Raw genomic sequence first — 14,762 nt, 5'->3', positions numbered from 1 at the left:
GTATTGCCTCCTATGGATTGAATCATCACTGATATATCGGAATTGAAAGCTTTTAAGTAGAATACAAATGCCATATCCACAGGAGGGTGGGTGGATAAAGGTATCCTCTGTCAGGTCCTCTGAAATCTTAGATTGAAATCAATTAGTGCTTCCTGAGGGGCTCTCTTTATTGTGATCAATTGATGCATCAAGGATGATCTGTCAGCCTTATCAGAGAATCTTTGGAAAAAACAGTCGCCCAACTGATCCCAATCTCCTATAGTATCAGGACCTAAAGATCCGAACCAATCCAAAGCTCTTCCCTTGAAAGAAGCTATGAGCAATCTCAAGGCCACATTTTGTTCAGTAATGCCACAGACAGTGGCTACATCTTGTAAATGTTCCCCAGGGGTTTTATGACATTCTCCAGTGAACTTGGGCACGCCTTTCAATGCGACTATAGGGATGGGTCCCCATACCACGAGCGGGGTTGGGGGAATGAGAGGGCTCTCGTTATCCCAAGTCATGAAATTCCTAGGGGGAATATGTGTCATTGCTACGAAGGAGACTGCGAGGAAGACGAGTAAACTCTGTGAGGATGAAGATAAGGACGAATGAATGGTCACTAGGGGTGGTAAGAGTAGACTGGGATTCGAGGTTGTTTGACTCCTGGTAAAAGGCTTGCGACTCATAAACTGGCTCAGAGTTTTACTTGAACTTCAGGTCCCACGGGGTGTGCCAGAAAAAGAATTGTTGACTCTAAATTTCTCTGAAAGCAAACAGCCTTATGGGAAATTCAGTGATGGGGGACCAATTGCGCAAGACTCGCTAAATGACCTCCGGGTTTGAGAAGTCAGCTCTTCCTTATGATTTTGAGAAAAAGGGAAGAAGGAAAAACTCAAAACAAGAAGATCTAAACTACTGAGGTGATACGCCAGAGCATTTTTCTAAAAATATTATCACCATATAAAACCCAAAGACATGTAGTTTTAAAGCCCATTCAATAATCTACATGTTCGAACAGATCCACAACTAAGATACAATCAAAATTCCTTTGCAACATAAACAAATATCAATCATGCATCTCCCAGATAACAAGTGCAAAACATAGTTTAATCGGCAGAGTCTTAGATATATATTTCCAAAGTTATCAGAATCACAATAGAAAACATAGACAACCATCAGAGCATGCTGAAAAAAGGCATCACAAAGGCCGCATGAACAATTTGATTAACCTTCTTCAGAAAGCAGTAACAGCTAAAAGGCCAAAATTCTAACTAATAAAACTTAATTATTTCTTTTAAAAATTCTGAACCCCCATAATAGAGAAAAAACAAGCATAAATAGAGCCCATGGCTTTGCTAACAGCCCAAACATCCGCCAACCGAGAAAAACCACCCCTGAAACAGAAAAGACATGTCGTGGCACTCTGCAAGAACACACCCAGCAAAACGACCTTCGAAGTTGTTAATCTCACCTAGTCGCGACGATCTTCCTACTTGCCTGAACAAAAAAAAACATGTCGTGCAACTCCGCAGGAAAACACACTGAAGGACACGCGGAAGAACAGAGGAAACTCTACAGAAGAGCCTCCCAACCGAAAAACTACAAACAACACTGAGAGGCCAGGTGTCTCCATTTTTCAAACCATGAGGCGAGGCCCAAAAGCAAAGCCAAGTCATCAGAATCGATCCATCTGTCACCTCCGCGCTCTTTGAGACTTCAAAACATAAAATACGAGTCGTCGGGGCGACATCGAGATGACACTTGGCTCGTACGTCGAGCACGGCTGGAAAGCTAAAGAAAGAAAAGAAGCAACCTTATCAAAAAAATCGTCCGCTGACTTTAACCGAAAACAATGTGAACATTATTGTTTTAAATTTTTAAATCAATTACTTGCATCTAGTTAATATTATAATGAAAATGATATATATATTTATATATATGTATTTTTGGTTTCTTAGTAAAATTAGTTTTTTATATATTAGTCTACTATTATATTTAATCAAGTTTATTATATAATTTAATGCATTTACAAAATTTTGAGTTTTTGCTTGATTTATTGGTTACTTTTTAATTTATTATAAATAAAGAATCGATCAATTCCAACCTTATCCAAAATTAATCAAATATTTTTTTTCGAATATCCCGAGTAAGAGGGTTATGACAATCATTCTTAGATAACTAAGAAATTCCTAATGGGATATGTGTGCCAATGCATGGAACAAATTCGTTGCATTATAACCTGAGTGTGCCAAAATTCCTTACCAAATAGCATAAATTCCTTACCTATCATTCTCTTTTGTGGAAATTATTTGGTCTTGTAGGGTTCCTGCAGATGTTGACGAATCGCCTATCTATTCCTACATTTGAGATCCATGAAACAATACTTAATATAGGAATTGGACTCTTACAAACATCAATCATTCATAACTTGAAGAAGAATGTCATTTCTTGAAACTCTAGAGACCAACATGTAGTTGTGGACTAGCCATTTGTTGATTAGCCACATGGTATAGAAAGGTTCAACACTAATTTGATTGTTGACTAGGAATTTAGTAAGTATACCTCAATGGTCTATTTGATTGTTGACTAGGAATTTAGTAAGTATACCTCAATGGTCTATTTAACATACTTACTATTTGAAACACTATCAAAGATAAAACAAGGTTGCTTCATTTCTTTTGCAACAGTTATACATGATAAAACTCTTTCCTTATGTTTAGGAATTCTAGGGAGTTCTACTTGTTATGTCTCAAAATAAGTACTGCATTTCCTAGAATACAACTATCATTCACAAGGCTAGAGTGTCACAAATAAACTGAAAACAGTTCATGAAGAGAACTATAGATGATTTTGAGAAAAATTAACAAGACTGGGTTTTATCTTTTGCACCTTATCTTAGTTGAAACTCAAGAGGGTATTCCCAGGGGCATACCTAAATAGGTATTGAAATCATATAAAATAAAAAATGATTAAATAGGAATAGCTAAACCCAACTTGATTTTTTGGTTTCAAATATTGTCATTGCACCAAGAACAAGCAATTGCCTTAATAAGCCCTATATAAATAATTAAATTGTGTAAGCATGGCCCATATAAAATATATATGTTGAGTGTTCTCATTCTCTAGTTATATTAATGGTCATGGATGCACATGAAGGACTTCCCAAATAAACTACCGATTTATTTATTTGATTTAATGTGATGATATTTAAGGATGGCTTTACACCAATACCTTTTCATTGGGCAACAAAGTCACAACAAATTGATTGGAAAGAAAAAAATGGTATCTTTAGGCATTCTCTAATCTCTAGTTTGTTCTCTACTTCCATTCTACGAAAAGTATGTGCTAAAGATATCATTTGGAGTTCCAAGTGTCAAATATGGTTGTAATACAAAATTGTATTTTAACGTGCAAAGTATTCATTTGAAGGGAAGCTATGAAAGTCAAGTTCCTTAACATCAATCCACGAAATGACACGGATGATAGGAAAACAATCTGACAATGAAGTAAAAAATTCAACTTTCACACAATACCCACAAGAGCGTTGCGATAAATGCAACTTGGGAGAGATATAATACGTGTCCAATCTACTAAGATTTCTATCCACACCCAATCTACAATCAATCCAAGTGAACTAGTTATGGTGATAGCTGGAAAAAGAATTGTGAATAGGATCAATCACAACCAATGAGCTTCAACAAAAAAAGTCATTTATCAAATTCCTTATTACTTAATTTTAACATGGTTATGCCAACTACGATCTGAGTCATGTTCTACCATGTTAAAATCGCCACCAGTCACCCAATCATCTTGGTGTAAATTATTATTCATCAATTCCCATAGTTCAAATTTTTCTCTAGCTATGTTAGGAGCATAAATAGAACAAAACCAAAAATTTGCCCATTGATAAAAAGAAAGATCCACACACAAATGTGTGACGGGTCCTCCCTTTTATTAGTGGTAAACTTATTGATACATACATTTTTCCCAATCCTCTTAGTTTTGATTTCCCATCCTCTGTCCTCCCAATTAACTTTTGCTCATTCAAAAAACTCAGTCTTCGATGACCTATATTGATACTCAATAATGCTATTAATCACATCATCAAGCAATAGAAATTCTAGGGTTGTACCTGTATCTCCATTGTAGGTTGCTAACATTCCATTGTCTTCATTTCTTTTTCCTCAAACAGTTACTTCTCTACAATGAATGCTTTTTCTTTTGCCAATTTGTCATCCGCCATTTCTCTAGCTGCCATTTTGCATCCTTAAAAGACTAGTCACTCATTCCTCCTTTCACCTCAAAAACATCATCCATTTCCACGAGTTGTTTGTCTAATTTTGTTGTTGAACTTCTCTTTGCCAGACGTGCTGGCTCTTTGTTCTCATTTGCATACTCTGCCACCAAAACACCACAAAAATTTGATGTTTAAACGCTCCACTACCGAAAACATCCCAACACTCGACTGTCTCAATATTCATCAATATTGATTCCATTTGAGTCCATGTTCATAGATCAAAACGGCCCAACATATGCTCTTAGCAAACAAGTGAAAATATGTTAACTCTGAAAGTAATACTTGTTAACTTTGATGATTGGATGATAGTACATTTTTTATTAAAAGAACTAGTACAATATGTTTGATATTATTGCATTGTCAATTGACAATACTCTTTTTATTCAAATTACTCAATGCAGCAAAAAGTACCACTATATGAATGTACTAATTTCTCAATATACAACCAAATCAAGTAAGAATCAAATAAATCACCTTCATAATTAATCAAGAAAGAATCAAATAAATCATAATCAAAATTATATTGGGGTGTAAAATATCATAAAATCTTCGTAGTTACTTTATCGCTTTGTGATCTAGAAGTGCCCTTTAATCCATCTTGTAGAACACAACACATTTCCCTAACAATTTCTAAAAACTTACTTAAATTGTTGGAAAACCTCACTATGAAAGCACATTGAGTGTTTCAAGACGACCATTTATCATGATTTTCCTCATCACGACCATTTATCTTGATAAAATGGAATGAAATTTTATTTACCTCATGAATGTTGAGTTGAAGTTTAAGAACCTCAATAACAACATTAATTATTTTATTCTTTGCAATCATCCTTAATTTCAAGCAAACCCATTTCTATATGGTTTTTTTTGGGGGGGTGTACTAGTTTAACATCATCTACAAACCTAACATTTAAAATGGTAATTGCATGCTACACTATGGCGAGGCTTTAATTTTATGCTAGAGACACGTGAAATTTTAAAGGCCTAAAAAGTGAGTTTATTTTGATTGTTCACAATTAGAAGAGATAAACACAAGTTCTTGAATTCAAATATTTCAGCCCTCAAACATAACAAGAGAGTGACCCATACAAAAGTGTATATAACTCGAAGTAACACACAAATCACACTACCAAAGCATAGTGACCCATACAAAAGTGTATCTAACTCGAAGCAACACACAGTTCACACTACCAAAGTATACATGTTGACATACAAAAATTATACTTAAATACTAGAAAACTTTTATCCATAAATTTACCTTCCAAGCCAATTCATGATAACAATGGTAAATACATCCATAAATCTAACCTTATGAGCCAAATTCATTATAACAAAGTGGAAAATACATTCCACAAAAATAAATTCAAACAGTCCATAGAATTTACATGTAATTTAGATTTGTTATTTTCCTAGATAATTCCTAGTGGAATATGTTGCCAATACATGGAATAAATTTGTTGCATTATAAGCTAAGTGTTCCAAAATTCTTAAACAGATAGCATAAATTTCCATGACACCTCCACAGATTAACATGAATAGATTGTTTATAAGTTGTTTATAAGTTGTTTATAAGTTGTTGATTCTATATCTTAATCACCTTTCTTATTACTTCCACTTCCAGGTTGTGCATTGCTTTGTATTGGGTGTTCCATGTTACTTGGTGATGGCGGTGGGGGTGGTGGCCGCTGGTAAGCATTATTCCTCATTTCCCTTCGTCTCTCAAAATTCCTCGACCGATCAAAGTTTCTTGGTCTGTCATTAGATCGTCTCTCATTGCAACGTGCATTGTTCCTCACCCACTCCTCATGGTACTTAGGATCATAGGGTACTGCTTGTCCATTAATGAAGGGCTCCCCTAATGATCACATTACAATAAAAAAATAAGCCACGCCCGATATAATCAGAGTATCAATAACTTACATAGTAAACACATTAAAAAAATATTTCCACAAATTTATATAAGAGGCTAAATATGTGATAAAGTACAACAATTAAGTAGACAATTTAAATATTTAAAGACAGTAATGACTTTGATATTCATAAAATATGCAAGATTCATCAAAAAATTAGAGATGAAGAACCTAAAATATAGGTACAAATCAAATCAAAAACCTTGAATAACAAATACCCCAAGATGTTTTGTGATAGCTTGCCACAATGTTCAAACTTCCAAATGTGTATATGTTGTATATACATAACTTATAAATGTTTGCATGTTTCATAAGTACTCATAAATGTTTTGAGAGCTATACTTTTACATCCCATCTAATATGAAGTGTATGTTTTAGATTGCTAAGATCCTTTCTACAAACATGAGTCCCACACTCATAATAACATAAGGACAACATAGAGATTATTGAATACAACAATAGTAATAAAACCTAGAGCAAGGAATAACGTGTGATGGTACAATGGCTCCAACCATGAAATGATATTAAGCAACTTGTTGAGTATAGTAAGTTTGCTTATAGATTGTCATAAAGGGAGATAATATATATGATAAAATAACAAACAAAGGTACGTTGACCAGTTCAAAAGATACCGTGGCCAATAAAACTCATATTTGGAATAGCTAGTAAACACATCTGGACAAAAATAAGAAAATCATAATTTGAAAAGACTACTTACAAAATGACTCTGTGAAGAGATATGTTTGTGAATTGATACGATTTACTTCAAACATGTGTTGCAATTCCTTAAAGAAAGGATACGACTATATTAAAAAGGTCATTCACTTCTAAAACAATTGAAATTGCTATACTAGGATATAACAACAAAATTAGTAAATAAGTTAAGATTTATTAACTCAGTAAAATCAGTTTAGTATATTCTTAATAGGGGATTAATTCTAGTTAAAACTTGCCTAAACCTAGTAGGGGACATTACACATCTATGCTCCATGCCTTATGTATATTACCTTATGTTTCCATGCGTACTATTTCATACTTTATGTATATACTTAGGGGTTTGCGCTACATGTCTGGTTAAAACTTGCCTAAACCTAGTAGGGGACATTACACATCTATGCTCCATGCCTTACGTATATTACCTTATGTTTCCATGCGTACTATTTCATACTTTATGTATATACTTAGGGGTTTGTGCTACATGTCTGATATGTATTTAAGTGAATTGCTTCATGCTTTAAGTGTATTCGCATGCCTTATGTATGTTTCTCTTAAATATATATATACTCTTCATGTGATTGAATTCAGGTTAAGATGGTTATGTCTCCTAGTCAATGTAGTTTAAGTCATAAGTATGTTAAGATGGATTGATTCTGGTTAAAACTTGCCTAAACCTAGTAGGGGACATTACATATCTATGCTCCGTGCCTTATGTATATTACCTTATGTTTACATGCGTACTATTTCATACTTTATGTTTATACTTAGGTGTTTGCGCCACATGTCTGAAATGTATTTAAGTGTATTTGTGTGCCTTATGTATGTTTCTCTTAAATATATATATACTCTTCTTAATTTGTGGATAATTATGTGTCTACTATGTCTTCAATATGTTTGCTCCATTGTATGCGTACATGTATACTTGTATTGTATTGTATGTGATTGCTCCATGTTCGTCACATTTTCAGCATGACTGTGTCACGCACACACCTTCCTAACACATGCTTTATGTCTTGAATATGCTTTGCATCATGATTGATATGTTTTCAACGTGTTATTCCATGTGCAATTTATATTCCTTTCACAAATGCTTCATATCTTAAACATAATTACTTCATGATTGATGTTTTTTCAGAATGTTGACCTCATGTGCATTCTCTAAGTATAGATCTCAAGTATACTTTACATGCAATTGCTTCCTATCTAGAGTATGCTTGTTATACATAAGTGTCTCTCTTATAACCACATACATTCACATATATGCTTCGTGACTTAAGAGAATTTGTGTGCATGCTTCATACTTTATGGGCTTCATAACTTATGTACTACATGATTCATGTGTTACATGTATTTCACTTGTATGTTGCATGCCTTAATCGTATTCACTATGCTTCACACCTTGTGTATATTCATGCGTATACTCCATGTTTTATGTAGATGCTTCTTGCCTTATGTGCTTTGTGTTTACATCTTATGTGTATCCATATGTATGAATGAGGTCTTATGTATTCATGTGTATGCTTGATGTATTGGGTTTGTGCATGGAGTGTTTATACATGCTTTGCACCCCCATGTGATGTGTACACTTCATATCTTATGAGTATTTGTGAATATTACTACAAGCATTACTTTTGTCTATGCTTCAAGACTTCCATGTATACTTCAAGCCTTTGCATGTATTTACATGACTTCGTGTGTATTACTTCATACCCTCCATGTCTTACATACTTTTAATGCCTCATGCTTCACTCCTTGCATGTATTCTTGCATACTAAATATATTGTGTGTATACTTCATGTGTGCTTCATGTCATTATACATATGTATACCTTGTACTTTATTAGGAGATGTCTCAGTTGAGAGAGAATTATCAATTGCTTGAGGACAAGCAATTTCAAGAAGGGTGGACTGTCATGTCCCCTCCTTGATCATCATAGATACATATACTAAATTAAGTAATTATTAATATTATTTAATATATATAATACCAACAAATAATTATTTATTTAATTAAATATTATTATCAATATTTATTACTAATAATATCTTTCAAATAGTCAAATAAAATAAACACTAACCGATGATCGATATTCTCAAGATATATTATGGATGCATAAGCATGATCATAGAACAAAGACTAAGACATAACAATAAGCCTAAGAGAGCAATCGGAGGCTTGGAACGGATCTCTACTCTTTCAGGGGATTATCAAAATATTAACAGGGCATGATCCAAAGCATAGTGCAACATGCTAAGGAACAATGACGCACACCTCTATTCGGGAATTTGATAAACTGTGACAAACAACATACAAGGGAAACATCACGTAGTCCGATCAGTTCATAAAGTATGAGAAGCTGTGACTACATACAATCAGCAATTGTTTGGGAAATAAGACGATGAAGACTAGTCAACCACATCTATCAATTTCTATGCCTCGGACAACAATGACATAAGTACAATTAGTTATCTATAATAATTTATCAAGCCTAAACGACTATGATTAGATGGCAGCAGTTGAATAATTATTCAATTATCAATAAGAAAGGATTGATATTATTGAGGCATCGATTTAATTGAATCAATAATTCGAAATGGCACAAGGGTTATTACAATCAAACAATAGTTATTAATGATAATTGGCAGCGATTGCACTACTAACTAAATCGATAAACCAAAAGGCATGATCTGTTATGAAGAAGGTGTCTCATCGCATGTGAAGAAGTGCGTCCCTTTCTACTTGCAAGATACAAGAAGGCCATCAATCCACTCCGTCAAAAAAGGGGTACGAATATGCAGGACATGCAGACAATTGGGCATTAGTATAGTTAATCTCATCAGATCAGTTCAGAACTGTTATGAAGTTCCAGCCAGTTACATCTTGGTTCTAGGTGGTATGCATAGAGGATGTGACGATACGTATGCCTAATATATGAAACCCGATACGATGTCTGTATGCAGAATTTAATAGTAATACGTATGAGTTACATTTCAAATTATATACATATGGGCAGACCAGATCTGACACATGTCAGATCTGTCTGTCTTTACCAACCATTAAATATATCATTAATAATTAATATTTTAAAAGCAGTAGTAATATTAATAATCTATAGAATAAGTAATTAACAAATACATAAATTATTGGTATAATTAATTCATTTATTTATTTATAAATATATATATATACTCAAATCTGATAAGAATTAAGGAAGGGTGTATAAATATGGATATTGATACAATAGTAGATATTAATATAATAATTATAATTAATAAAATATCTTTAGAAACTACTCTACAGTAAAACCACAAAATGTAATACTATCTGAACTTAAATATATATATTTATATAGCAACAGTAATTTGAATGAACAAATAAATGTGAGATTATAAATTTGATTGAATTATCAATTTCATATCAAGAAGAAGATTATGTTATTGAATTCCGGTTATAGTCAATAAGTATGTGGGGATGGATTAATTATGGTTAAAATGGGCTTAAATCTAAGAGGGGACATTACACTAACACTACTAAATGGTTATCAAAAATGGCAAAAGATAGGGTTTAGAGAAGTTCTAAACTATCCTAAGAACTAATGGATGAAGAATGACACAAGTAAAACTTAACTAGTTATAGCATTGCCATACATGAATAACTCCACTAGAACTAGTGCAATCTTCTACGGATGTTTGGAAATTTTCAAATTACTACTAATCATAGACACCAGTAGTTGAATGCATGTCAATGGTTGAGCAATAATCGAACTTAAACAAATTTAAGAGTTCTAGTTGACCACACAAGGCTCACTTACACTCAGCAAGAAGCTAGTGGTATGGATAACGAGTTTCACAATACATCAAGTGCAACATGCTATCATTCAATCTAAACACTAAAACTAACATCAAAGATAGGCTTAAGAAGATAAAAGAACCATGCAATAGGCTTCAAGGATTGAGCAAAAACACCATAACTTCAATGTTTTATTGATCCAATAGCCAAACAACAACAATTCTTCAAGTCTTTCTCTTGCCACTATTCTAGCACGATTACTCTCTCTTCTATTCTATTGCTATTACTATTGCTATCATTGCTTATTAACCATTACAAATGAAATGAGTGGAGTTTATATAAGACTCTCAAATACAATGAAGGGTCGAGATCGAATAAAGATAAAAGACCAAGATCTTGCTATCGAAACCCTAATCAAGGTTTGATACAAATGAAAACCCTATCAAGATAATCATCATCCTAAATCAACCAATGAGAAGATAACATGTGCCAACATGGAAAATGAGGAAGCATCCTCCAATGGGAAAATAGAACGCCAAGTGGGATCATAACAAACTTTCTTCTAGAATCCGATTCTCTTTCTCACGTTCCTTTCTAGCATATTCAATGAATCTAGACATCATACTCTCCACTTCAGAAATTGGAATCTCAGGTAGATTCTTCATCCATTCCTCTAGGTGGACTACTTCATCAAAGGCTGCAAGAAGTTTTATCCCCATCCATGCTCAAGTTCTTTTGTCTTATCAATAAGGAACATAGTGGTATGCATATGATCCAACTATTTTTCTGTGATCGATCCACCTTCTCCCTGAAAGATGACTTTTATCCTGTCCTCTAATTCTTGAATGTCCACATCTGCTTCAATTTCTGCCCTTTTAACAAGTATGATGCACATCACCTCAATTATCTTGTCATGAATAGGATGGACGATATCTTCAACTTGATTACATTTGTTACTAATATCTTCAAAAAGGAGTTTCTTCATTTGAAGCAAAGTAGACCACTGTAACAAATTAGGAGTCGATTCCTTCCTAATTACACATTCTTGTGCCAGCATTTGTCTAGGTACTTTCCTTATTGCTTGCAATACTGGGATGGTGACATCTTTGGTATGAGTGAAGGCATCAACTGTCACCATGAGGTTATGAACTATCTCAAGAACATGAATGGCTCTACCAAGTATTTTCATCATATTTATCACAAATTCATTAACCATTGTGAAAGATTTATTGACCCATGTATCTAGAAGTTGTGTTGAGTTTGCTATCTTCTCCATATGATTTTATCGATTCATGAGGAAGCATTGGTGGACGTGTGATTGTTGGATCATGTTGTCTTAGTGGTTCCTTGAAATGATCGAAATAACTCCTCCATGCATTTACCTCTTTTTCTAACCTTTTGTTCTTCTCTATTTTAGCCTTTAGCTTCTCATTGACTACCTTCACTAAATCGATTGCTTCCTCCATGGCTTGCTCAGAAAAAAGTGGACTTAAGTCAAATGTCTCCAAATCATATTCATCTACCATTATCTCATCCTCATATTTATCTACTGCCGGAGTGGCAATTTGTATCTTCCTGGAGCCTGTATCATCTCTTATTACTTCAGACATCTTTGAAGCTTTCTTCTTCTCAATGACTTCTTGAGGTCCATTTAGAAGAGACTCCAAACCAAATGCGTGTTCTTCTTCTTCCACTATTGCCTCCTTGGCAAGTCTTTCCTTGAGCCAGTCAAGGATAGAAGACCTCCCTTCTTTTACTTGCACTTCTTCCGGCAATGGCTCATTCCTAGGAGAAGTTACTTCAGTATTATCTCCTTGTTCCTCATCATCACAAATTTGGATATGAAGGGCCGGATTTGAAGATTCTTGAGGCCTTTTTCCCTTATCTTGTCTATCATTCCAATCATTTTGTATTGTTGACTCCATTGATTCATCTACTTCATGGACCATGCCTTCATCTATCCTTTGATCCTTGCCTTGATTTATCTCTCTCATGCCTAGAAGAAGCACTAAGAGGCTAATCAAAATTTGTCTTTTGCTTCTTCTTGGGTGTTTGGGCGTCTCCTCCTTTCTCTGTTCATTCTTCCTCTTTGATCCTTTGGAATGAGAAGTGCTCTCACTTACACTTGCCCTTTCTTCTTCTTCAATCCTTGTCTCCAAATTGAATGTCATTGTCACATCTTGCTCGTCCAATTTTTGATGTTGAATATCTACCCATCTACGTGCACAAGTTAAAACTTGATTCATCAATTCCCTCAAATCCATGACTTCCTTTTCATCCCAATTAATCTTTATTCCTTTTTCTTCCATCTCATAGGTAGATTGGATATACCTACCACTATCTTGTGCTTGATCGACCACTCTATAGACTTTGCATTTCCTGATGAGATCAAGAGGCATTTGGGAGTGCATCTTCTTCTTTATCTCTAAGTCATCTTGTGCATTCATCCAAAAGTCTTCTACTTAAAACACATGCTTATGTTTTCTTCCAACCATTTCTTCTACATTACCATAGGGATCAAATTTATCTCTAGAAGCAAATGGTGTAAACGAATAGAGAGATAACTCTAGCTCGGCACATTCAACTACTTGAAGGGAGGGGCAAACTTCTATTGAATTCCCAAGTGAGATAGAATTAGTAATGACACCTCCATGTTTATACCTTAATGCCTTGGTACATGATAACAATTGTCTTATCATCTCAAGTAGTACTATCCGGTTTGTTGGATAACTCAGCAAAGCATGGTGATCAAATCCCTGAATTCTTCTTGGAAGTCAATTCCATGTGGCCCATTAGGTATCTTGTTTAGGCGAGGTCTACTCTTTTGATGATTGATAAGCATGCATCGGGATCATATTCATATATTGTTTTAACTTATAGCTCTTTCTGATAGGTAAGCAGGAACGGTTCCATCCTCCACCACAATTGTCCTTGAATGTGAATCATAGTGCTTGGCACACTCAATCATTAATTCATGACATCTAATTGTAGGAGGAAAGTCGACTACATTGAAGTTCCCCAGGTTTGTATCTCCAATGTTGCTCCACCAGGATGTAATTTTGGTCTCCAAGTCATCATTCTTCTGATCTTCTTTGATGAGACCCTATCGGGAGGTAGATCCACTTGCCTTGCGTGCTGCCATCATTCAACTATTAAAAGTGTTCAAGTTAAGGTCTTGGTAAGGTTATGAAAATTATAGACTTTTAGGCTTGCAAAACCTTAGAATGAAGATGAAATACTAATGAAATACTAGTTTAAACCAATCCGACACTTTAAGGACTCTAATCAAATGCTCAATAAGACTGATCTAACTCTATACATGCATCCTAACTTGAGTGAACTATGATATTCTGCCTCCAATCAGACCTAATTTTTTATCTTGAATGCAATCCTTACTTCTGATTTTGATGATTTGCTTAACTAATGAATTCACTATTTGGAATGCAATTCTGATGTCTAAAGCAAATCTGGGCTGTCCAAGGTGAATTCGCTGTATGGTAGGCTCCTAGCTGAATAAATTTGCTTCAACCTGATCTTCAAATGATAAATTCGCCTTTTTTTTAAAAGACCAAACCTGCATTCAATGATGAAATTCGTCCTTTATAATTGCTGATGCTTGATGAAGTTCGTTGTTCAATTGGAGAAGTGCGTTGTTCAATTGGAGAAATTCGCTGATCTGCTGGCAAAATTCGCTTTTAGAGAGAGGAATTGTGTTTCGAATTGATGTTAAAATGATTAATTTGATCCCCTTTATATATGTGATTAGGGTAGAGTCGTGACTCTAGTGTTTTAGGCTGACTTGGTTTAATAAAAACAAAAAATAAATTGCTTCCTTAATGCTGGCCGACTTAACAGATTAGAACTTTCCCTCTTGGTAATTATAATTTCAATAAGTTTATGTCGCCAAAATGCTTCTCTTTGGGAATTTCGCTTTAGGTCCTTGGCAAGGACATGAATCTTGAAATCAGTTCGCTCAATGTCCTTTGGAAGGACAAGGTCAAGGTAAAAAGTTCGCTCTATGTACTTTGGAAGGACATGACCTGAAGGTAATTTTCGCTCTTGAA

At 34.5% G+C, this 14,762-nt stretch overlaps 1 protein-coding gene across 2 annotated transcripts in view; it reads right to left on the bottom strand.

The window, feature by feature from the left end:
- LOC131052100 (multiple organellar RNA editing factor 8, chloroplastic/mitochondrial) overlaps positions 1-14,762 on the bottom strand; it is an 85,497-nt gene that overhangs the window by 60,508 nt on the left and 10,227 nt on the right. Inside the window, exon 4 of one of the 2 annotated variants that reach the window (XM_059211093.1) lies at positions 5,865-6,137. In XM_059211093.1, coding sequence (XP_059067076.1) covers positions 5,872-6,137 — 266 coding nt within the window. In that variant the 3' untranslated portion in view covers positions 5,865-5,871. Of the gene's footprint in view, positions 1-5,580; positions 6,138-14,762 lie in introns of those variants that run through there. The other variant, XM_057986689.2, reaches the window with a different exon arrangement.

This window comes from Cryptomeria japonica, chromosome 9, assembly GCF_030272615.1.
Source record: "Cryptomeria japonica chromosome 9, Sugi_1.0, whole genome shotgun sequence".
Classification (NCBI taxonomy): domain Eukaryota; kingdom Viridiplantae; phylum Streptophyta; class Pinopsida; order Cupressales; family Cupressaceae; genus Cryptomeria; species Cryptomeria japonica.
This window is presented reverse-complemented; position numbering and strand designations above follow the sequence as displayed.